The following is a 23,530-nucleotide window of genomic DNA, read 5'->3' as shown; positions in this document are numbered from 1 at the left end:
TGAGGTAGGTGCATTGAAATTGTTATGATTGGCTCATTGTTTGCCATTGTTTGATCATTTTAATTATTTATCTACTGTATTTTTTGTAATGGGGTTGACCTGCTTTAAATTTGGAATAGTCCATTCAAAGTTTTGGATTTTAATATGAAAAAAAGAGTAAAAATTGACCCTGGTCTGTGAGACTGCATGGACATGCAAGATGGCCTGGCACTTATTACTTTTTGTGAAAAATGTAAATAAATAAAAAAAATGATATTACTGAAATAAAATGTCAATATCTAAACATCCATAGAGATGTCAATCTCATTTTGGCTCCATTCAGAAAATATAAATGGCTGAAATATGTTGATTTTCATAGCTTTTTAACATTAAAAACACTTCAACACAATTTGTTTTGCCGTTTTGAATGTGATTAATAAAGAAAATTAATGTGTTTATATATATAGATTTACTATTGACCTTGTATAAAACTGACAAATTAGTAAATATGAATATTTGTTAAGACCTTCTTCCAGTAGTTGAAAAAAATGTAATGGGTAAGCCATTAAAATTATGCGAGATAGTTGACTGGCTGCCTGGAAGAAATTTAATCTTGGTTCAAAGTGGTAATGCCTCGTTAGTTAGCTAGTTAGTGGAGTAGTAACCACTGATTTCCATGCTGGTCATTTTACTGAATAATTGCAGGTTTGAATTTCCCTTAAACCATGTCTTTTGATAGGTTAACAATAACGTAAAGGTTTTTTACCCATTTTACAACTGTGATTTATGGTTCCGTTTTGTAAAGGGATATGTACCCATGTTTTGTTTGATACTATTTAGTAACGAAAAAAAAAGAAGATTTATGATCGTAATTTTATCATATTTCTGGTGTGTTTTTATGAAAGGTTGGATTAGGGTACAAAAACAGAATTGCAGTATAATTAAAGAATTAGCTGTAGGATAATGCACATTATTTTCCATTGACCTTTGCCAGGAAGAAGGTCATCTGGGAGACAGTGGAACTAAAATGGTTTCCCATTGGTCTTTGAGTGACTTAAAAGTCATTGAGGACTATATTATTGACCTTTGACTAGAGTTCAGAGGTCACTGAGGACACATATCAGTACTTTGTATTTGGGTAATTTTCTATGAAAATTATCTTTTATTGCATTTAGCTCAATATTTACTTGTTAAATTAAATTTTCTGATATTGGAATTGTTGGAGTTCGGTAGAAATTTCACCGTCCAGATAAAAAAAGGCGGGTTAATTAAGAACTTTTAGAATTTCCGACGTACATAAAGTTGCAGCAAGATAATCGTTCTGGCAGGCTGTAAGGCAAGTTTAGCTTTTAGGTTAAAATTATCTGCATTATTTAAGGAATCTCTGAAAACTTCTGAGGTCTGATGTCTCGTGTGGTTATACAGGGGTTTGAATGATTGTAGAAAGAAAAATTTTGGGGAAATTAATGAATGAAAGTGCTAGAAGCAAAAATGTTCCAGAATCAAATACCGTTTCACATCCAACGCTCTACCTATTGAGCTATTATTACTGATGTGCAGTGTAAATTGATACTGGACAGTTCCAAAAAAATGGAAGCTGGACATGTCCATTAAAAAAAATCAGGTTTAATTAAGGTTTAAGAAAGTTTGTGAATCTTCAGTACTGGGTAAATAAAATGTTGCATTGTGTCTACAAGATAATTTGAAATATTGCCATAAGTTTGCAGCATTGTTTTGGAGAAAATGTTCTGTTAGGCTTTTGTTTTTAGTGTTAAAATGATTGCATATGTTTTATAGCTTATATGGCTCTGAAAACATTATTCTGAGGTCTGAGGTGTCTCTTTTCTGTTGAAATTAATGACTAGGGACCAATCTTGAATATTGTTCTGGATGAAATGTAAACAAAGTGTTGGGGAGAATTAGATGAAATAAAATACAGTCGCTCCCAGAAGACTCCAATAAAAATGATAGCAAAAAAATCATCAGAAATACAAATAAGGAACCCAATGCCTGTTGTAATTGGAAAGAAGGGAAATTAATGACCCCAAGGATATAAAAGTATGCAAAAGAGCAGATTACTTCCACACAAAACCTCAAATTTAGACGATCTTAAGTGACATTGAGTCATGAGTCAGACTTTTTTAATCGGCGAAAAGTTATAGCCTCGACAAAAAATATAGCAGTAACGCTGCCTATTTCAACCCCGATAAATAAGTCTAGGAGTAATCTTAACTTTAAAACGTGATGAATTTTACGATAGCTTTAAGAGTTTTGTTTCTAGAAAATTTCTTTTAAGCTTGGAGAAAATGCATCAGAAATTGAAGCATTTATTGATCTGACATACAAAAAACTGGGGAGTAAAGTAATTGCTATGATTGGTCAGAAATACAATTAAGCCCCGAGAAAGTTCGTATAAAGTTTCGAAATGTGAACTACACGCTTATGGTATGAAGATAATGGAGTATTACTAATTACGCAATTTGTTAAAAGTTGTCCATTTTCACAAAAAGTCAGTAAAATAAATATAAATGTCACATCGACTTGACAACATGTAAAAGCATAAAAAAACCTTGGCAAAACTACAAGCATTTAGCTGTGGGTCTTCACGATTTTTTTTTTGTAATATGCGAATAAAATGAAACTTTTATTTTGTCACTAAAAACATACCAGACGGTCTCAAGATGGATGGACATGCTATTTGGTATAGCAAATAATTATTAATATGGCAAAGTTAAGGGACAAAAAATCCTCAAATTAAGTGCTGCGTCTACTTATGGTGTGTGGCCATAATGTCTATGGGTGTATTGCAAAGTGGTATTTTGTGAGGAAAAAAAGGTTAAATTTAGGTTTTTTTTTACCCAAACTAATTATCAATAAATAAGTCAAATTTATTGAATAAGTGAACTACTGTGAATTTACTTCATTTTGTGGGCATGTAATTTGTGGTTTTGTCACACACAAAAACATTTTCACGAGTTCTTAAATTTCGTGGACTGTTCATTTTTTCCAAAAGTTGAAATGTAAATAATGTGATGCGAAATAATGGTACAGCAGACAAAATGAAATTTTGTTGGATCTTAAATTCATGGATTGACCTTATTATCCATGAAAACCGCCAAAATAAGTGCCCAACGAATATTATTGATTTTGCAGTATATTTGCATGGTTTCAATACAAGTGGATATATTGTTTAGTTTGAAGATGTCCCATTGTCAGTGATTGAAGATTGTATTGTAAATTGGGACAAATGGTGAAAGGGCTAAAACACATAGATGATGCAGAAAAGACTTTTCTTTTTGAATTTTCTCATCTTAGTGCTTATAATGAAACCAGAGTTATAAAGGTTGGCTGGAAACTGAGGAGAATGGTTCCATCATTGTTACGTTTACTGCGCCATAAAAATACCTCAATGGGGAAGAAGAATTTAAGCAAATGGATATTTTATGTACGTTTAATTTTCTGCATCTAGATATGTAACAATTTAGCCTATCTTTGTATTATACTTTTAGATAGTTTCCGTACAAAAAAAAGAAGAGTTTTAAGAACAAAATTCAGTGTGTCAGAAATTTAAGACACAAAAAAATGCCATCAATAATCGTGAAGACTTTGGAAGAACATCATTAAAATTGGGTGTAAATCAGAATATCATGTTATTCAAGGGGTTTAATCACTTTCCGCAATGTTCTGCAACTTGATTAAAGGCACTTGAGAAGTTTTATAGCATGTGGGTTAGAGGCAATTTGAGTACCGTCTTGAAATTTTTAATGTCTGCAGGCACAATTCCTGCAGCTTTCGGGGCACTTCTTAAATCATTGCGGAACATGCTCGCCAATTCAAATATTGTGTCACTGGAGGGCTGCTTATGGCTCTATAATTACCCAGGAGCTGTCTGTTTGGGCATATTGTTTAGGGCCGTGTGAGAAAATTTACGTTTTTCCAATTTATTTTCTGTGTGTGTTTTGAAAACGGGCAAATGCTTTCTTGTTGTAAATTTTATATTGTTTGTTTCTGAAATTAAGTTACTAAAAAAAGCAAGTTTTTCCCCCATTTTTTAAAAATGGTGTTTTAGTGGCTGTGATTTATTGAAGTCTTGCAGTCCTTTGATTTTTGGAAACTTATTCACTGCCTACAGATATATTTTGTTTGCGTCACTCATGAACATAAATATTTTATATCTATCTATTCTGTGGGCTGATTAACAGTAAATTTTCAACTTGACATCCCCAAAAACAGTAATGAGCTGAGTTCCAAAAATAAAAGCTGGAAAAGTCAATTTTAAGAAATATAGCAGGTAAAGGGCACTGACTTTATATCACTGGACTTCCACTTAGGTGGGTTTAAATCCTGCCAGGGTCAATGAAAATTGAATATTGAGGAATCCTGTTAAAATTTAATGTTTAATCTTACATTGTGAGAATTCAGATTTTCATGGAACAATTCTTTTCACACCAGAGAATTTCAACCGCAGAAGAGTTTCCAAATGACAGTGATGAAGTGATATTAAACCCATATAAAGGAAAAACAAACAAAAAACCCCAAAATAACCAAAAAGAAACACACACCAGAAATTGTCTATAATTTATAATTCAGTATCTTCCATTAGATTGTTTCTGTTTTAGCATGATTGATTGACAGTACTTAAGCCACTTAGTATAGGGTGAAACATGATATTTCCTAGGGCTTGATCTAGGCTCCGTCTGTCAGTTACAGGTAGCCAGCTGCCTTACCAACAAACCATCAACTCAACGCAAGACTAACATATCTCTAGCTGTATCATTTATAAGAGATACATCAGTCTGCGTTTCAGGGACAGAGACATCAGAACTAAGCTTTGTTATAACAAAAACATCAAGTCTCTGGATTTCGGTGATTAAGTTAGGCGGATTATCATGATTAAGTTAGGCAAATAGCCTAGATTATATTGTTTTGTATTGGCAATAGCTTTATTGATAATCAAGTATGACATGGTTAACTTTCAGTTATTGAAGAAGCTGTATATAGTATTTAATTTCAAAAATATGGGCCGACGTATTTAAGTTCGCTGACTCAAACCAAATTTTGCCCTCACCACTGTGGGGTTCGAATCCTAGCTGTCAGGTCAATGGCTACTCTGTACCAAGCTTATGCCAATAAAACTGAAAAGTCAGTATAAAACCTGCACAGTGTTGGTGTCAGAAAAAAATTTTAATAAAATGTGCATGTGCATCATCTAAAAATAACACGAAGTATGTCGGATGAAAACAAACACGAAAAGATGAAGGTGAGAAATACATTGTAAAAAAAATTAGTCTGGCAGTTATACTATAATTATTAATTTGCAATGCTGTTTTTAAAACCAAAAAAAAATGCCAAAAATGAATCTGAAAGGGTTATGGTCGACTTAGAGTAATGATACAGGATGTTTTTGTATCTTTTTTGCATCTTTTTTTGTCTCTTGATTAACATTATGTAAGTGGGGTTAAAATAAGTCACAATTTTTATTCTAATTTTTCGACACAAATTTTTACAGGGTGACTAATATCTTAAAGTAAAAAAAATTGTTGTAACGTTATGTTACTAATTAACACGATGATGTAATTAATAATGTAGCGATATAATGCCCCTGGATTTTTGTTAATTGTAACGTATTCTGTTTATTTTTTTGCCGCTTAATTAAGGAGATTATGATTATTGCTGTAATTGTAATAGCTGTTCCATGATGAAGGTATTAGCAAAACAGCATAAAATTATTTAGTGTTTGAAATTATTTTTTGTCCAAGGGGATTGCAGTATTTCAAAAATGAATCATATTTACACATTTACTTTGCATACATATTGCTTTTGCTCATTTATGTGATGATAAACATAAACATTCTCTAAACCCATTTTTTAAATGTTATAGAACTCATTTGTGCCCTTTCCAGAAATGGGAAAATTGAATTCTGTGGTTTCAAAACTTACTTGCAAAACTTACGATTTTCGTCGGAATTGCAAAAGAGCTGTAACTTATGTCCAAATAATAAGTTGAACTGGTCCAGATTTTAAGCTGGGTGCTCATATAACCAAATATAGTCTAAATATATTTCCATACTGTACAAAACATTGTAAAATGAAGATTTTTGTTGCTTTATGGAGGCCTTTAAATAAATATAAGTCAATTAGCAAAAAATATATTTAATCTTGTTAAAATTTCAGATTTAATATGTTAAATAGGGCATTTTTAATTATAATTTCTGTCAGTACCATAGTAAGGTAAACATTCCTTAAAAATGTGCAATGCAAATAAAAATTTATCACTTTCTAAGTGTTAAAAATATATTTTGTTTTCATTTTACATTTGGTTAATGTAGCTTTTATTGTAAATAAATGACTTAAGAAGACAGTCTTACGAAGTGTGAGACAAGTATTTGTTTTTTTATATAAATGAAAAGTTGTGATTTTTCTTAACAGTGTTGTCAGAATGATAAATAACGTCCATAATTTAAAGTTTCTGGAGAGAGAGTCAAAATTTTTTTTTATTTATGAATTTATCATACCTTTTCTAAAAAGAAAAAAAAAACAAAAAAAATTAATCCACTTATCAAAGAAGATTTTGTTGTTGCCAAGAATGAATTTTGTAAATTAGTTTGAATATAAGTCATGTCTAAGAGTGTTGTATTTGATATAAAGGTGAAGAAAAAAAAAATGAAAATAAGATAACCTAATTATATCAGACGTCAGTAAAAATAGGGTCACGTTTCAATGAATGTCATTTATTTATTAATTTGTAGATTTACTTCATATTTCAATCAGGTGTTGTAATGTCTTAGAGCTTCTTAGGTGTTCTATTTTAGTAATATAATCTCTGAAACTTATTGAAATCAAACATTATAATCTGAGACAAAATCTCCATAATGTTCGTAAAAATAAATCTGTGAATTCACTTGATCAAATCATTGACTGAAAATTATTTCTTAAAAATTCAGATTTATAATGCCAGTGACAGTTAAATTATAAGTTTCATATATTTGTGCATGTCTGCATTTTCTTCAGTAAGTCTAGTTCCTCCTGATCTTCTAATTTTCTTTCAAATATTAAAATATTAACCTTAACACAGAGGCCCTGCTGTTAATTTCATAATTTGAATTTTTTTTAATGAACATAAACTAAATAATAGCTGTCTGTATTGATTTTATTCATAAATACAAAAATTCAGTCTCAGTCATTAACTTAATTAACGAGATTGAAGAAAAATCTACCTCCTTGAAGTTTTTAATAGTTTTACCCTACAGATACAGTCAAACCTGTTTTTTAAACGACCTCCAACTAAAGACTACCCTGTAAATGAAAGTCATTTTTCGACAAACCTCCTTTGATTACATAGTACAGATTAACCTATAAATAAAGACAACTTGTTTATAAAGGCCACATTAAATCTCTCCTTTAGGTGGCCTACATTCACAAGTTTGACTGTACTTTTATTTTGAGGGTACAAGTTACTGGTACATATGTTTTTACAAGCCCCATAAGACTGATTTGATTACAATAATTATTGTTCTTTGATAATATTTGTGATGCAACCTGTCTGTGTGGCACGTGATTTAATGGACTGGAATGTTTATATTTAGATATCATTGCCAGGGGTTTTTATATGTGATAAATAACATATGTATTGATAATGTGAATTTTTTGCAGAATTAAAAAACAAACAAAATGTGAATTTAGCTGTAAATGTATAGATTATCTTGTAACGGGAGAATGGGACAAGATATGTAGGGTGCATTCAATATGACTGTGCAGGGAAGAATGTATTTCTCACACAGAATGGGATACTTCTGATGGGAACAGCAATAAAATTTTGATAGAAAATCTGTGTAAATTCTTATGATATTTTATCATATCTTTTATGATTTTCTTATCAAATCATATTTAAGAAAGATATATGAGTTTTTATTAAGCCCCTCTAGAAACATTGATAATATTTATAATGAATATCTATATATAAACATACAAATCACTTTTTGTATTGCTTTGCTTCTTTATTTTAAATGTGATTTGATTTACTAGTACCTGATAAATTAGTGTTTATTTTGCTACCAGCGTAGAGCCTGCAAATATGTGTAGCCTGACCTGAGGCTTGTTTAATTCTGTTTCTAGGTAATTGATAACTTGAAAACTTTAACTTTGAATGGACTGTTCCAAATTCAAAGCTTGAAAACTTTGAAATGACTGTTCCAAATTTAAGGCATGGCAAATTCATTACATAAACTCAGTAGAACATAAGTAAAGATTGAAATAATTGGAACTAGAAATGCACCAATAGGACATGGATGCCCCTCACATTCCTCTATTTTGTCTTAGGATAATAAGACTTGGCATGGCAAGAGGACAGCTTGATTGCTAGACTGAGGACCAATAGCAAATCTGTATGCCACCCCTACCTGTATGTTCCACCCCAACTCCCACCCTATATGTGGGAGCATAAAATGTAATTGTAGGACTCAGCAACTATATTTATTTTGTATGGCCTCAAATATTACATGTCTTACTTTTAAGTGGTACTTAAAGATTATCCTGGCAGATAAAAGAGCCATGATAGTATATCATTTTGACACTCATTAATATTTACGATTGTTTGATTGTTTTGTCTAAATGAGAGAAATATAAAACCTATCCAGTGATTAGCATTATGGCTTGCATCATTCATAACTATCTTTTTGTCTTTACCTTAGTTGTTTGTGTGAATCATGATACATTTAACAGAAATATTCATAGATAATAATTGATCACAAGCTTGTTCAACACAATCAAGGCTAGGAAAACACAAGCTTATGAAAATCAACAAAAGCATAAGCAAAGAACAGTTTCAATTGCCATACAGCATTAAGCATTGCAGCACATTTTTATCAGTCAAGCAAAGTAGCATGTACTAAAGTGTATTTTGATATAAGTCAAGCAAAGGAAACAAAACACTACAATCAAGGCAGGAAATGCGCAGTTCATCAAACACAATCAAGGCAAGAAAAGCACAATTTATTAAACACAATCAAGGCAAGAAAAGCACAATTTAGGTAAGAAAATTTGATTTTATTAAATGCAATTTAGGCAAGAAAACACATATTATCAACACACAAGGCAAGAAAAACACAGTTCATTTAACACAATCAAGGCAAGAAAAACACAATTTGTCAAACACAAGGCAAGAAAAGCACAATGGATGAAACACAGTCCGGGCAAATTCAACTTCTGCAAATTTGGGATAGAAGATACTTCAAGTTTTGACCTGTATTTTTCTACATTTTTACATAGCAAACTGTCACCTTTTGAGACAGTGAACTGCAAAATTATTATGCTCTTGACAATGTGGTCATGTTATCTTAATATTAATGTAATACTAATTCATATTTAAATCTTAAAGTAAATTAGCCAGCCTTGTATAAACAGTGAAGGTGTATCCACTGTCACATTGGGAAATAAATATTGTTAACTTTAGATAAAAATGATGACAAGTTTTAGCAACATGACCGCTGCATCCGTAGATATTTGCACTTCACTATTAGATAATGATTTAATTCTTTTGTGTCTGTATGCAATAACATGTTAGTAACTTATGTCATTGTATGGAGAGCCACATTCACAAAAATGACATGCTCTCTGCTGAATTCTTAAAATCAACATTTTCTGTTATCTTTTGAAGGGTGTACGTGGCTAAGTGGTTTAGGTTGTTGACTTCAAACCACTTGCCCCTCACCGCTGTGAGTTTGAATACTGACAGGGATTTAGATTCTTTCATGTAGGGAAGCTATCAATCTGGAATGTCTCCATATGACATAATACTGTGTTGTTGTGATGTTAAGCTCAACCAAAAAAAGTTTTGGTTCTCCGGCAAAATTTTATGAATCTTTAACACAATTTTGTCCTTTTATTTTGAGAATTAGGAATGGATCAAAGTTTCTTGTTTCATAAATTCTAGCAGCAAAATGCTAAAATTTGGCAGCTGTGACCAGAGCTGCATTACTGGTACTGGTACTGCAGTACGTACTGCAGCGATTTTGCAAGTACTGGTACTGATACTGAATTACTCTTACAAAATTTTGCTACTACTGGTACTGGTACTGCATTACTGTCTTAAAAAGTGGTACTGCTACTGCATTACCCAGTACTTTTGGTTTTGATAAAAATTAAAAATAGCATCAATTGTTCTCATAAAATAAAGCTGTAAATTACATCAATTAAGCTGTTAATTAACTATATTTTATTTTTGTGAAAAAGTAAGTTATTAAATCTAAAGATAATTTGCTGCAATATTCCTTCAAATGTTAACATAGTATTCATCATAAAAAGCACCAAAGACTTTAAGTAAAAAATTAAATAAGATAAACAGACTCAATAACTCTTTACCCTAAAATATCCTTATTAAAATCTTTTATTACTTTGTATTTACTAGTAAAAGAGCAAAATAAACACTAATTAATTTCTTCTATTCTAAATAATCCCATTTCAAGTGAAAAAAGTGATATTGTTAGCACCATAAAAAGTTGTTATTTACTTTGGTATAAATTGAACAGAGGTGTGAAGGTGTGAAAGGCAACAAAAGACTGTTGTGTTTTAAATGAAAGATGATTGCATTGTATTACCTTCCGTGGCCGAGTGGTTAAAGTCGTTGACTTGAGATCACAGGTCCCTCACCACTGTAGGTTCGATCCTCACTCGGGTTGAAATCTTTCATGTGAGGAAGCCATCCAGCTGGCTTACGGAAGGTCGGTGGTTCTACCCAGGTGCCCGCTCGTGCCTGAAATAATGCCCGGAGGGGCACCTGGGGTCTTCCTCCACCAATAAAGCTGGAAAAAATCGACGAAAAATCTCGGCGGGACGCTCTAGGATGACCCGACTTGAGTGAACGGTCGCCCATATGGGCTTTCCGGCGGCGACCTTAAATAAACGCATCAAAAAAAAAAAATGAAAGATGTTTGCATTGTATTTATACAGTTGACTGGTTACTGAACAATTAGAAATGACATGAATACATGTTGTAAATATTGTTTGTAAAAAGTATGTTAAAACTATAAAGTTGTAAATATGTTATGTTAACTTCAAAGTAAATTATGATTTTATTTCTTTGCTGAATCATATTTGCAATTATTTGTTTGACACTGTATTTATTCAAACTTTGATGAATATAATTATAAAAGTAATGGTACTGATACTTAATTACTTCACCAAAAAAAGTACTGGTACTGCAGTACCTAGCTAAAATCTAGTACTGGTACTGGTAATGGTACTGCATAATTTGCCAAGTACTGGTACTGGTACTTAAATACTACACCCTTAGTACTGATGCAGCTCTGGCTGTGACAGACTGCAACATACCTTAAGTGAATGCTGATTTATCAAGGAAAGAAAAATTGTGTACACAAACCAGCATGGACCTTTTCCGAATTATTTGATATTTTAATATTTACAATCCTAGAATAATTAGGGTCAGCTTTGTCATCTGTCTTGTCTGTTGTTCTATATTTATTCTTGTATATGAATAAAAGCTTCGTCAGTATTTTAATTTTGAGTTTTGAAATGATTATTACATATGAATAAATATTTTAGATACCATGATAATTATTTGTGTGTTATTTTATTCTACTTTTAGTGGACACCTACCTGTTCCAGGAAGTACAGTCAACACCGTCCAGTCGTAACCTTCACCCTAATCTTCATCCAGGCATCCTGAACATATCCCACAATGTGTCACCAGGTAAAAAAAACTCAATAAACAAGGGAGGCAATTCTGTAATGACTGATTATACTATTTATTTGAGTTGTTTCCCTTGTGCTATATTTTAGTGGGGCATGATATATAACGAACAGCTAAAAGGGCTCTAATATTGATGTCAAATTGATGGCTGATAGATATTTTAGTGCAGTGTTTAAATACTGTTATTATAACAAGTAACATTGATAAATATTCATAATATCATGTTAAGACAATTTAAATACATGAAGACAATTTGAATATGAAAGAACTCGTATTAACTATAGTTATTTCTCTTATTTACACTGTTAACTACTGTTTAAAAAAACCTTTTACAATGGTCAACCAGAAAAAAATTGGGGCAATTGTGGCCTCTAATTGGAGACAAGATAATCTCCAGTTGTTTGTTCCATTATATTCCTAGGTTTTAAAGCCAAACCTTTTTTAAATTGATCTTTGATAATCATTGTCAATACCTTGAAATATTTTCTCTGTTTAAGTCTTTCTTTAAAAACATAATTTTTTCAAAGTCTTATTGAAAGATAACTACATTAAATGGATTTAATGATGGAAAAAAAAATTGAAATATATATACGGAATATTATGTTGTAGTAGCTTTCTGATGCTTTGTATTTTTCTACGAGCAGCGGTGGAAAATTGATATCTTGCGAGACCGAAGGTCGAGCGAGATATCAATTTTCCAACGTTGGGAGTAGAAAAATACATAGTCTCAGAAAGCTACTATAACATAATTTTCCTTTTATTATATACCTTTTCGTTTTATTCAGAAAATGAAATGCATTTGTCAAGAAATAAATTCATGACTGACGGATGAATACGTAATTCTTGCAAACTGGCCACGCCTTTAATAATTTTGGTTCCCGTTTCCAAATGCAACGTTATACAAGGCTTAGATCGGAACCAACGTCAAAAATAGTCCGGCACTTCCATATATGGTACCGTATTTGTCACTAACATAATACGGAAATTTCTATCCGCTGAAGCGTATTTGCGCTTCAATATTTGCGTGTATTTTAGCGAGAAAATTTATAGGTTTATAATAAAATGTTATATATGGTTTTTTCATTTAAATTTAATTTTATATATGTTTCAGAATATACAAAGCGTGTTGATCAACCAGACGATAATAATGGATCCTCCACGCACATATTCTACATTGCTGTCGGTTGTGTTTGCGCCTTCATTATTTTCGTGGCTCTGGCAGTGGCCGTGTACTACGTCAACTCGCAGAAATCTACGAACCGAGCCTATGCTGAAAGAATTAGGTAAATTATGAGACCTAGGTATATTATGATATAGTTGTTCCCCCTTTAGGCTGACCCATACTTGATCATAAGAGGCGACTCAATGGGTTCAAATAAATGGTGTCTATGCATCTCTTAGCTCCAGCAGGTGAGGTGGTTTTGACCCCTTGTGTTGCTTTTAGTTTGTAACACCAAAGGTAAGCCAAAATCATGTCTCCTGTTACAAACCTCCTTGACTAAACATGCTGGGGACGACTAGTTCTTTCCATGCAACCTGTGCAGACCAAGGTCATCCAACACATCCGTGGTCTGCACTGTTTTTCTATTCTGAGTGAGTACATATTAAGGAAAATTTTTTGATTAAAATGATCAATTATTATGTTGGCAAATTTATTTAAGATATTTAGCATGGTATGGGTTCAAACAAAATGCAAATTAGAACACCCTGTCTGCTGATATTAAAACATTAACACTGCTGTAATGATTTATCAGATTACCTGATAAAGTTCTGTTTATATTCATTTAAGGGTGCAATTTTACCATGTTTAGGTGGGTTTATTGTAGTTTAAACAAAACAGTTCTTTAAGACTTATTGCTTAAACATATATTTACCATATTTCTGTATGCAAAATGGCCACATCTGCTGGAGTAATGTCAAATAATTCAAATAACAGCTGCCTAAGTTTGATTAGGAATTGCATATTAGACACATTACTGCATTTAATTTGTATAAAAAATTCTCATGTACAAAAGGGATACAATAAAGAGAGCTTAATGCAACTTGTTTTAGGTACATATGTATATAAAGCAAACAGCAACAAATCTGTAATTCTACATCATTTATGCAATTTTTGGTGAGCTGTTTACTCAACATTATAAATTTCTGAAAATGTTTTTGAAAGAGCCCAACAAATAAAACTGATTTTACAGTAGATATTTGTGTATTAAAATAGACCTTTTAGTATGAGTTAAGATTACTATATAACAAATACCCTAATCTTTTGGGTATACTTTGATGTTGTTTTCATCCAAATTCATATCTTAAAATAAGACTTGTTCAGTTGTCTATTACACAAGAATTGAACTCGACTAAGTTTAAAATTTATACGATTTCGAAAATTTTCATATATTTGTGTATGCATCAAAGAACAAGCTACATTTCTCAAATTCAATATTTTCCATGTTTCAAGCAGCTGTTGTAGAATTTTTCTTTATATTTTCAGTGACACAAGCAGCTCCCAAGCGCTGACTCAACAAACACAGTCCTTTCTCAGAGCAGACACACCAAATAAAAGTTTAGCAGGATCTCGTAAGTTTATAAATGCAAAATAATTTTTCTCAAATCTTTTTTTGTCACGCAACAAAAATATCTTATATTGTTATAAGTGGACATTTAGTTTTACGAAAATATTTTTTCTTTGTCACCAAAAGAAATCTTTTTATTCATATATTCATTTGAGTAGACTCTATTCTTTCAGTGAGAAGCTACCCTCGGGGAATTTCCCCGATACCCGAATTACGCCAACAGATACCAGCGCCCCCTATAGATCCATATGCAATGTTACAAGAGATAGCTATAGACCGATCAAGAATTTCAATGTCAGAAGTTATCATGGAAGGTATGCTTACTGTATTATTTGAAAACAATTTTGGGAAAAAAAGGAAACTATCTGACAGGCCGCGATGGTTTAAGCTACTTACTTACAATCATTTTTCTGCTCGTGACTTGGGAGTGTTTGAATCCTATCCAGGAATAAGCTCATTCTATAATATGAGGAATCTCATCAGCTGTTCTGCGTCCTCTGTCAGTTAAGGCTTTAATAGCACCATATTATCTACCAGTCTGAGTGTATATTAACGGAACTTAGATAAAAGTTACAAACATGAAATATTTTTTAAATCGCTGCGTATATAGCTTATCAGTCAAGGTTTTCATTTTTTTGTAATGCTTAATTATTGCAAATGTTTTTTAATGCTTTGATGCTTTACATAAATTCATTAGAACATATTGAATTACTGAATATCTTAGCATTAACTATAATCTTTGAACAAAGCTTGTGGGTAGCTGGGCGCCGAATGGCGGACAGAAAAAAAGGGCAGGGCGGAGCGCCCTTTCATTCCTCTAGAATAATCAATATAATCAGTAAGAATGTTCTAAGTTGGTTTGTTGTTCTACTTGCCTTCATAACGATAATTGTGTATAAACAAGGATAATGTAATGATAATTCTATCATTTGCCTTGATTTACAGGAACATTTGGAAAAGTTTCCTGTGGAACATTATTAAGTGAAGAAGATAGTCAAGTTGCTGATCAGGAAATATTTGTAAAAACAGTTACTGGTGAGATATATTACATCAATGTTACATTATTGGGTTTTGTTGGGTTGTTATTGGGTTATTATTGGGTTCTGTTGGGTTATTTTTTGGTTCTTTTGGGTTATTTTTGGGTGTTTGTTTGGTTTTAATTGGGTTCTGTTTGGTTATTGTTGGGTTATTATTGGGTTTTATTGGGTGTAAATTGGGTTCTGTTGGGTTAGAATTATTGAGTCCTTTTGAGTTTTTATTCCTAATAGTTGTCAGATGAAATAACTTAAAATTGTTACAACCAAATAAAAAGTGAATAGCATGTAGAGCTGCTTCAATTTTTAAGACTGACTGCTAGTATGGTACAGCTTTTTGGCATTTATGATTTTTGCTTCATTTCAGAACAAGCGCGGAGTGACCAGGTGCACGTGTTTCTTGTGGAAAGCTGTCTTATGAAAGGGTTACCTCATCCAAATATTCACCCAGTCATAGGAGCATGTATTCACGAGAAATTACCACCCTATATTATATATCCATATTCCACAGAAGGAAATCTTAAAAAGTTTTTACAGAAATGTCGAATTTCTGACTGTAACTCTCATTATGTAAGTATCTTTTATTCAGCAGACGTTTGAATGAAATATCTTTGGAACAAGTCTTGAAATGAAGCATCTGATTGGCTGATTCTGATTAACATTTTTGAAATTGACCAATGATTAACTTCGTATTTTAAACTGGTAGCTGCCATAAAAATTTGAAAGCATAAACTTGGTGAAAACTTGACTGTACTTCATTAAAAAAGATCAATATGTTCTTTTCGATATTGGCATGGTTTCATAGCAATGCTTGATAATTTAGAGGATGTTTTTTGTCAGTTTGAAGTAAGTGGAAAACTTTATTTTGAGAACCAAGAACTTACGTTGTCTTAGGTCATACAAATGTGTTTGTTTATTAAATTCTGTGACCTGAAATTTTTACCAAATTAAAACATTGGTTAATGAATCGAAGATTGTTACTGTGAATTCATATGATTAAAGGCTAGAACATTCTGTAATTTACTACTTCTGCATTATTTTAGGATAACATATATTTTAATTTTTTAGTTGATAGAATGAAAAGACAAACACATAAAAATGTGTCTTTGTTGAAAAAAAACTCAACATATTACAGTGCTTTTTCTATAGTTTTTTTTAAATTTAAACAGAGTATACACACACTTTTTATTGTTTTTGAAATTTACACAAAGTATGCAAACATACATAGATTGACATTAAAGTTACATTTTGTATTTCATGCTTTTATCTTCCAGTCATTATCTACTCAACAAATTGTATACATGGCGATACAGGTCATCAGGGGTATTCAGTTCTTACATAGAAAGAAAATTGTACATAAAGACATAGCAGCTAGAAATTGTGTGTAAGTATTTCTTAATGTCAACTATGAGAGGAATCCATCCAGTTAGCATAAGGACCTCGGGTTTGCATGTTATGGTCTTGAGTGACCTGATTTAATTTAGTGTCATACTTGTCCAGAGGGCATATAGATAGATAGACCCCAGGGTCTGTGAGTGCATGCCTTTGGTTAGCCAATTAATGTCATACATAATTATACTGAAAGCATTTAGGACAATGGACCCTAGCCTTGTGAGTCTGTGTGTCTTTGGTTAGCCCATTGATGTCATGCATGTACTGAAAGCATTTAGGACTATCGACCCCAGTGTTTTGATTTTGAGTTGATTAAGGTCAAACATGTACAACAAGCTCTGCAGGGAAAGCACAAGGACTATAGGAAAAAAAATATTTTCATATTCGTCTAACAACATTACATAACATCCTTTCATGTGAAATTTACGTGAATTTTCCTTTTTTTATCCAAGTCAATCTAATTTGGGGAAAGTTTATAGCCGTAGAGATATTTTTGTGAGCAATTGCATTATTCTGATCATGCATTCCTTACAGGCTAAATTCTATGGGTGTTCAACTTTAAAAATCATTGTTGTTTTATAAATATGGTAATCAGTTTGCAGTTTGTTTAGCATTTATATTACTGAAAAAAAAAAATGTCTTCAGGAATGCAGAAAGGAAAAATCATCTTCCATTCGAAATGCACAACTAATGTGTGCAGATCCTTTTTTATAGCTTAAAGGAAAGAAAAAAAGGTTTTTTCGTGTTTGGTAATGCATTATGCATTGCTCATGGCTGTTGGTTTTTTGGACAATCTGTGATAGGAAATGAATTTTTTAACTGAAAAAGAAATCAGACTGTCTTGTAAACAGGGAAAGGAACTGAATATTGCCTATTTTATGACATTACACGCATAAACAATAATAACGTTATTTATGTGATGTTTTCATTTTAGATAGATTTATATTAAACATGTTGCAGAAATGTTATAAAGCTTGCCACAGACTTGGCTTACCACAGAAATATTGTATATCATTATTCTAAACCCTTGATATAAGTGTATATGAAATAATAAAACATGTATATCATGAAAATATAAAGATTTTTATTTGAGCCACATCACAACAAAACCAACATAATGGGTTTGCGACCAGCATGGATCCAGACCAGCCTGCACATCCGCGCAGTCTGATCAGGATCCATGCTGTTCGCTTACAAACCCTATTACAAGTAGATAAAGTGATAGGGAACAGCATGGATCTTGATCAGACTGCGCGGATGCGCAGGCTGGTCTGGATCCATGCTGGTCGCAAACGCACTATGTTGGTTTTGTCATGACACGGCTATTTGTGTATATTTACAGTGTTGAGAGTGATTTGATAGTCAAGTTAACGGACAATTCATTGGCGAGAGATTTGTTCCCGGGAGATTACAACTGTCTAGGGGATAATGAGAACCGGCCGGTAAAATGGCTGTCAATAGAGGCAATAACAGAGCGGAGATTCTCACCTCCATCTGATGTGGTGAGTCCCCTTTGTCATTTTGTTTGTCAGTGGACCCGTTGATGACATTTTTTATCAGTAGATGTATCACATATATGAAAGCTGTTGAAATTGCTTGTAGTTAGAGCCATTTGGTTAGCGTTGGACTGTGAATCAGGCAAATCAGGTTTGATTGCAGGACGGTGCAGGTCACTTTTATTGTGATTGATCATGAAATCCTTTCTACAGTCATTCACACTGTACCTCTGCTCTTGCATGTATAGAAGTTACAGTTCCTTGCGAAAGTGAAGGCAACTAGTACTGGTAAACTGACAGCCTGCCCAGGAACGATGCGTAGGTAGGAGTGTTCTAGTAAATTCGAAATTATGGCTTACTGCCATGATCCTGAGTGAAAACTACCAATATCACTACCACCAGTTTGTAGTTAGGCTAGTGGATCTACCTTCAATGCACCCTTGTATACCTAAAAATGGTCCATCATGAAAGTTTAAAAAAAAAAAAAAATTCAATTGCAATGTTACAAAAATCAAAAATCATTACCTGCATTGTGTGTCCATATTATCATGCCTAAAATGGCCAGAAATCTTAAAAGACATATCCTGAAAGGTAATTAATGAACTGAACTAAAATAATCAGTTTGTTGGACAAAGGATAAGTTTTCTGAAAGATTTTGAATATTTTGTATTTGTAAAATAAGGATTTATAAAAGTAAGCTATAATTATCGCAGTATTGGACATATTCGATTAAAGGACTTCATGTATTAGCGTTGGAAAAATGATAATAGAATAGTAATTTTGGTCAATTAAATAGTAATTTCAGTCTTAATGTGCATAACACTGGCAAAGTACCAGACAGATTTTAAAGTAATATTATACATTTCTGAAACATTTTATATAGTTATGTTAATTTCTTTATTTAAAAAATTTGTTACTTCTTATGAAGTTGTGTAGTTTTATAAGTTATAGGTATTATAAAAGATTACATCGTAGCGGTGGCTTAGTGGTTAAGGTGTCTTTCTCTCAACCCGGGGATCATGGGTTTGAGCTCTACTCAGGTCATTACTATGTTGCTTCATATGACACCAGTACTGGTTGGTTCAAGGAAGTGGACTTGAAAGTGATTAATATAAGTTGCAAGAACTTGTTTCGCAATCAAACTTAACTGAATATGTTTAAACTAACTTATTATTTATATATTTTATATATTTTACCAAAATTTCAGTGGTCATTTGGAGTAGTATTATGGGAGTTGGTGACGTTAGCCCAGCAGCCGTACCCTGACATAGATCCATTTGAGATGGCTGCATATCTTCACGAGGGATACAGACTGGCACAACCACCCAACTGCCCGGATGAAATGTAAGATCAAACTTCATTGCATATGAGAGTTTATTTTCTTGTTTTTGCATCAAAGGCAAAAAAATGTCATGTTGCACTCTTAAGGTGTATGATAATCCTCATGCTTATTACAGTGCCATTCTGTTAAAGTTATATACATGTTGTGAATAAGTCATACTGCCAACCTGTCTAGCTCAATAGATTTGTAATCAAGGGGTCTCTGGTTCAATTTTTGGATGAGACAAAAATATCTCTGTGACAATGTTTTATTTAGTTGGGTTTTACGTCACACCGACACATTATAGGTCATATGGCGGCATTCCAGCTTTACTGGTGGAGGAAGACCTCAGGTGCCCTTACATGCATCATTTCAGGCACGAACGGCACCTGAGTGGAACCACCGGTGTACCATAAGCCAGCCTGATAGCTTCCTCACATGAAAGAATCCAATGTCCCTGTCGTGATTCGAACCTACAGTGGCGTGGGGCAAGTGGTTTGAAGTCAATGACTTTAACCACTCGGCCACAGACGATAATTTATATGAAACATTGAGTCTAATGGTCATTTGTCCCTCACCACTGATTCATAAATCTTACGTTCATTGCGGAGAAATTGGTAATTACTGGTAAGTTCTTCAGGGAAGTTTATAATAAATGACGAAAAATATGTTGCAATCACCATAAATAAAAGCAGACGAGACAAAAACAAACGAATAAGTCAAATGCTGAGAAGGATAGCGTTCATTTATCAAATACATTACAAGGAAATGATATATATATTTCAGGTATTCTGTGATGGCATGCTGCTGGGCAATGAATCCCGAAGAACGTCCCAAATTTTCTCAACTGCTGGCATGTTTACAAGACTTTTACACAGCTCTCGGTAGATTCATCTGAACATGTAGAATTCCATATATGTTTGTTATGTGCCAGTTATTCTTATTGTGTGACAAAATGAAACTAAAAAATTTGCGCCAGTATTTTAAGACAAGACAAAGTTTAAAATGTCGGAACACACGTGTTTCACTGTCTTTGAAACGTGGGAAAGTACATAGTACATTGTGCATGTTTTGCCATGTTTAAAGTGTGAACTATTGCTGTTAAGCAAAGGTGAACTATTGCTGTTAAGCAAAGGTGAACTATTGCTGTTAAGCAAAGGCATGGGCCAGAGTTTGAAAATATTTTTTATATTTTGAAGACATCGACAAAGGGTACTGATCAGTTGTTAGATGACTTATGTAGGTCCATTGTTTTCCTTAGAAGGTACAAAGGTGATGCAGCTTCGGAAACGTGTTGTATTTGGGATATGTCAGTACAGAAATAGAAATAGAGTGTAACTGATTTCAGTAGAATAAAGGGAAAGGTCTGTAAAATGTGGCATTCAGAAGTGGATAGAAAGTGACAATATCTACGAATTCAAGAAGATACATAACTAAATGCTGCTTGAATGAATTATTTGGCCTAAAGCGTCAGAAAGCCCTGTACACACAGGTTATATTTATTTGGCAAAAATTATTAAGTTAAACCAATATGTAAAGGGCATGGAATTTTTGCATAAAGAGAGCTCTATGTAGAGGAAAAACAATTTCAACCTCAGAGACCTATAATATATAAGGGCATAAATTTTGGCCTAAAGAGTCCTGTGCATAGATTGCATAACAATATGGCCTAATATAAGTTACATATAGAGAGAACAAATGATGGAAATGGATTCTGAGGTTTGGGGAGAAAATCTAGCTCAGATAATTTGAGATGTAATACTAAGTGTTTATATTTAGACAGTTAGTGTCTAACAATATTTTCATTTCTAGATGCGTGCTTGCATAGTTCCAGTATTCATATTAGAATCTTATCATACATTGCCTGATTTTGATAGGCTTATATCTAGGTAATTATTTTGTGTAATGCATTATATTTTTTATCAAGTGTTCAAGTATTTTTTCGTAGAATCCAGGTTGTGTGAGCAAGGTATTTCACTAATTATTATTTTCAGTGTCAATTTATTTTACCTCGGAGTAATGTTTTGTAATTGAAACTGAATTTATCTGTGTTTAAAGTGTTCTCCAATCATGTAACAGAATGATATAGGATAAAATATAGCCCCCTGGTGCATCCCTGGAAATAATGTATAGAGGGATATGAGATAAATTGCATATTTGTGAGTTTTGGGTATTAAATTCTCATGATTGTTGAAATAGGGAAAAACTAAAAATTTATTTAATTGAGCTTTTAATGTTTTGGGTTGTGTTTTTTTTTTACATACAATAAAATGCATGTTTCAAAGTATTATTTGGTATAAATGCAGTCAGACCTATCATCATAGGGGATTTTTTTTTATGAAAAAAAGCATTAATTGAAAATATATCACAATTTAAACAAAATGTGCACTTAGTCCCAATTTTTGAACATTTACAGTGCAAAATAATATTTTTTGGGGAACCAATTTGTCAATCAAGTAAACATTTTAGACAGGGCTTACTAAAAATTGATATGTAAACCTAATCAGTTGAATGGAAAACATTATTTCATGTTGTATTGCTGTTGAACATAGGCACAGATTGTGAGTTTTTACCTTACCCTTCCTAATTGTGTTGCTTCTAAATAAAATATTTTTGATGATATCTTGGTTAAACTCCAAAGATGAAAAGAGATGTAACAAGAAATTAGATTTATTTTTGTATGATATGTCGGTTGAATTTAGATCAAGTTTTGAACTTATTTTACCTTTCCCTACCCTACCCGTTTTTTTAGCAGTGGCATTTGAATCAAATACATTTCGGCATTGATTATACATTGTTTTTTCTACTTTTTACCTGGGATATAATGTAAATGGGACAAGATATTTCTGACAAGATGAGTGATGCATAGTATTTAATTCATATACTAATACTGTTGATACTTTTTCATGATACCATATTCAGACCAAACAGATACAAAGGACTATAAAAACTTATATGCCAGTTAGTTTATATTTCACTAATATAAAAAATTTACTACAGACATAAAAAATCATTTCACAATGACCAACAAGGTAAAATTGTGGTGCATGCATCCTAATAGACAAAAGGCTTATCTGTACTTATCTCCAGTTGCTTTGTCACAAATATATTATAACCCAATTTTTTTTTTCTAGAGAAAAGTGTGAAATACCTGGAAACAAATGTTAATAGTTTCTTCGTTGTCATACCTTGCTTAATGTTACTGCTGAAAATTCATTTGCTAAGTGCTCTTTTTCTTCTTACTGCTGACTTCTTTACTAATTGCTTAATTCAAAGAGATTATATGTAAATTCTATTTGTGACTTTAAACTTTAAAGAAGGCATTAACTTATTCTTGTTGTCAAAATGTACAACCCCCTGAAAACATGTTTATGATAGAGTTTGTACCCGTATATTTTTGTATGAGTCTGTTTGTGTGAAAGTACAAGATAATAACGGTTTGAAAATTTACTGTTAATTCTGTATATCAGTATTAATTTCTAGATTTATCCTAGTAACAATATCTTTAACATTTGATGTTCTGTGAGAATGTGGAAGATGCTCTACATGACTATTTTGATGAATCGGTGCAAAAGGGACTTAACTCATTCATTATGTACTATGAGTTACATCTGTTTTGCACTGAACCCTTGATTTGTACTTTTATTAGATAATGTCCTGTCATGTTGATCAACATGACTGGTTAAATTCAACTGTTGCGTTTTAGGGTAAGCAGCAAAGAAAATGTTTTTTTGTTGTTTTTTGTGTCGCCTCTACGGAGTAGTGGCGACATATAGGGATCACTTCTCCGTCGTCTGTCTGTCCGTCTGTCCGTCTGTCTGTCTGTCTGTCTGTCCGTCCGTCCGTCACAAAACTTGTCCGGACTACTCCTCATAAACTACTGGTGCAATTTCATCCAAACTTTACAGGAATGATCAGTACCAAGTCTAGTTGTGCATATTGTCAGGATTTTCCGGTTCAATGATTTTTGTCAGAGTTATGGCCCTTTAATAATTTTTGATTTTAAAGTTTGTCCGGACTACTTCTCTTATACC

At 32.6% G+C, this 23,530-nt stretch overlaps 1 protein-coding gene across 3 annotated transcripts in view; it reads left to right on the top strand.

Moving 5' to 3' along the window:
* LOC132742140 (tyrosine-protein kinase RYK-like) overlaps nt 1-23,228 on the top strand; it is an 84,327-nt gene extending 61,099 nt beyond the window's left edge. For 2 of the 3 annotated variants that reach the window (XM_060730467.1, XM_060730466.1), the window contains exons 5-14: nt 11,582-11,686; nt 12,798-12,969; nt 14,172-14,257; nt 14,412-14,567; nt 15,199-15,288; nt 15,655-15,857; nt 16,562-16,671; nt 18,022-18,181; nt 19,383-19,519; nt 20,283-23,227. In XM_060730467.1, the coding sequence (XP_060586450.1) occupies nt 11,582-11,686; nt 12,798-12,969; nt 14,172-14,257; nt 14,412-14,567; nt 15,199-15,288; nt 15,655-15,857; nt 16,562-16,671; nt 18,022-18,181; nt 19,383-19,519; nt 20,283-20,394 (1,331 nt within the window). In that variant the 3' untranslated portion in view covers nt 20,395-23,227. Of the gene's footprint in view, nt 1-11,581; nt 11,687-12,797; nt 12,970-14,171; nt 14,258-14,411; nt 14,568-15,198; nt 15,289-15,654; nt 15,858-16,561; nt 16,672-18,021; nt 18,182-19,382; nt 19,520-20,282 lie in introns of all 3 variants that reach the window. The other variant, XM_060730468.1, reaches the window with a different exon arrangement.
* The last annotated feature ends 302 nt before the right edge of the window (nt 23,229-23,530 follow it).

This window comes from Ruditapes philippinarum, unplaced genomic scaffold, assembly GCF_026571515.1.
Source record: "Ruditapes philippinarum isolate M1 unplaced genomic scaffold, ASM2657151v2 ctg999_1_1_1_1, whole genome shotgun sequence".
NCBI classification, from domain to species: Eukaryota; Metazoa; Mollusca; class Bivalvia; order Venerida; family Veneridae; genus Ruditapes; species Ruditapes philippinarum.
This window is presented reverse-complemented; position numbering and strand designations above follow the sequence as displayed.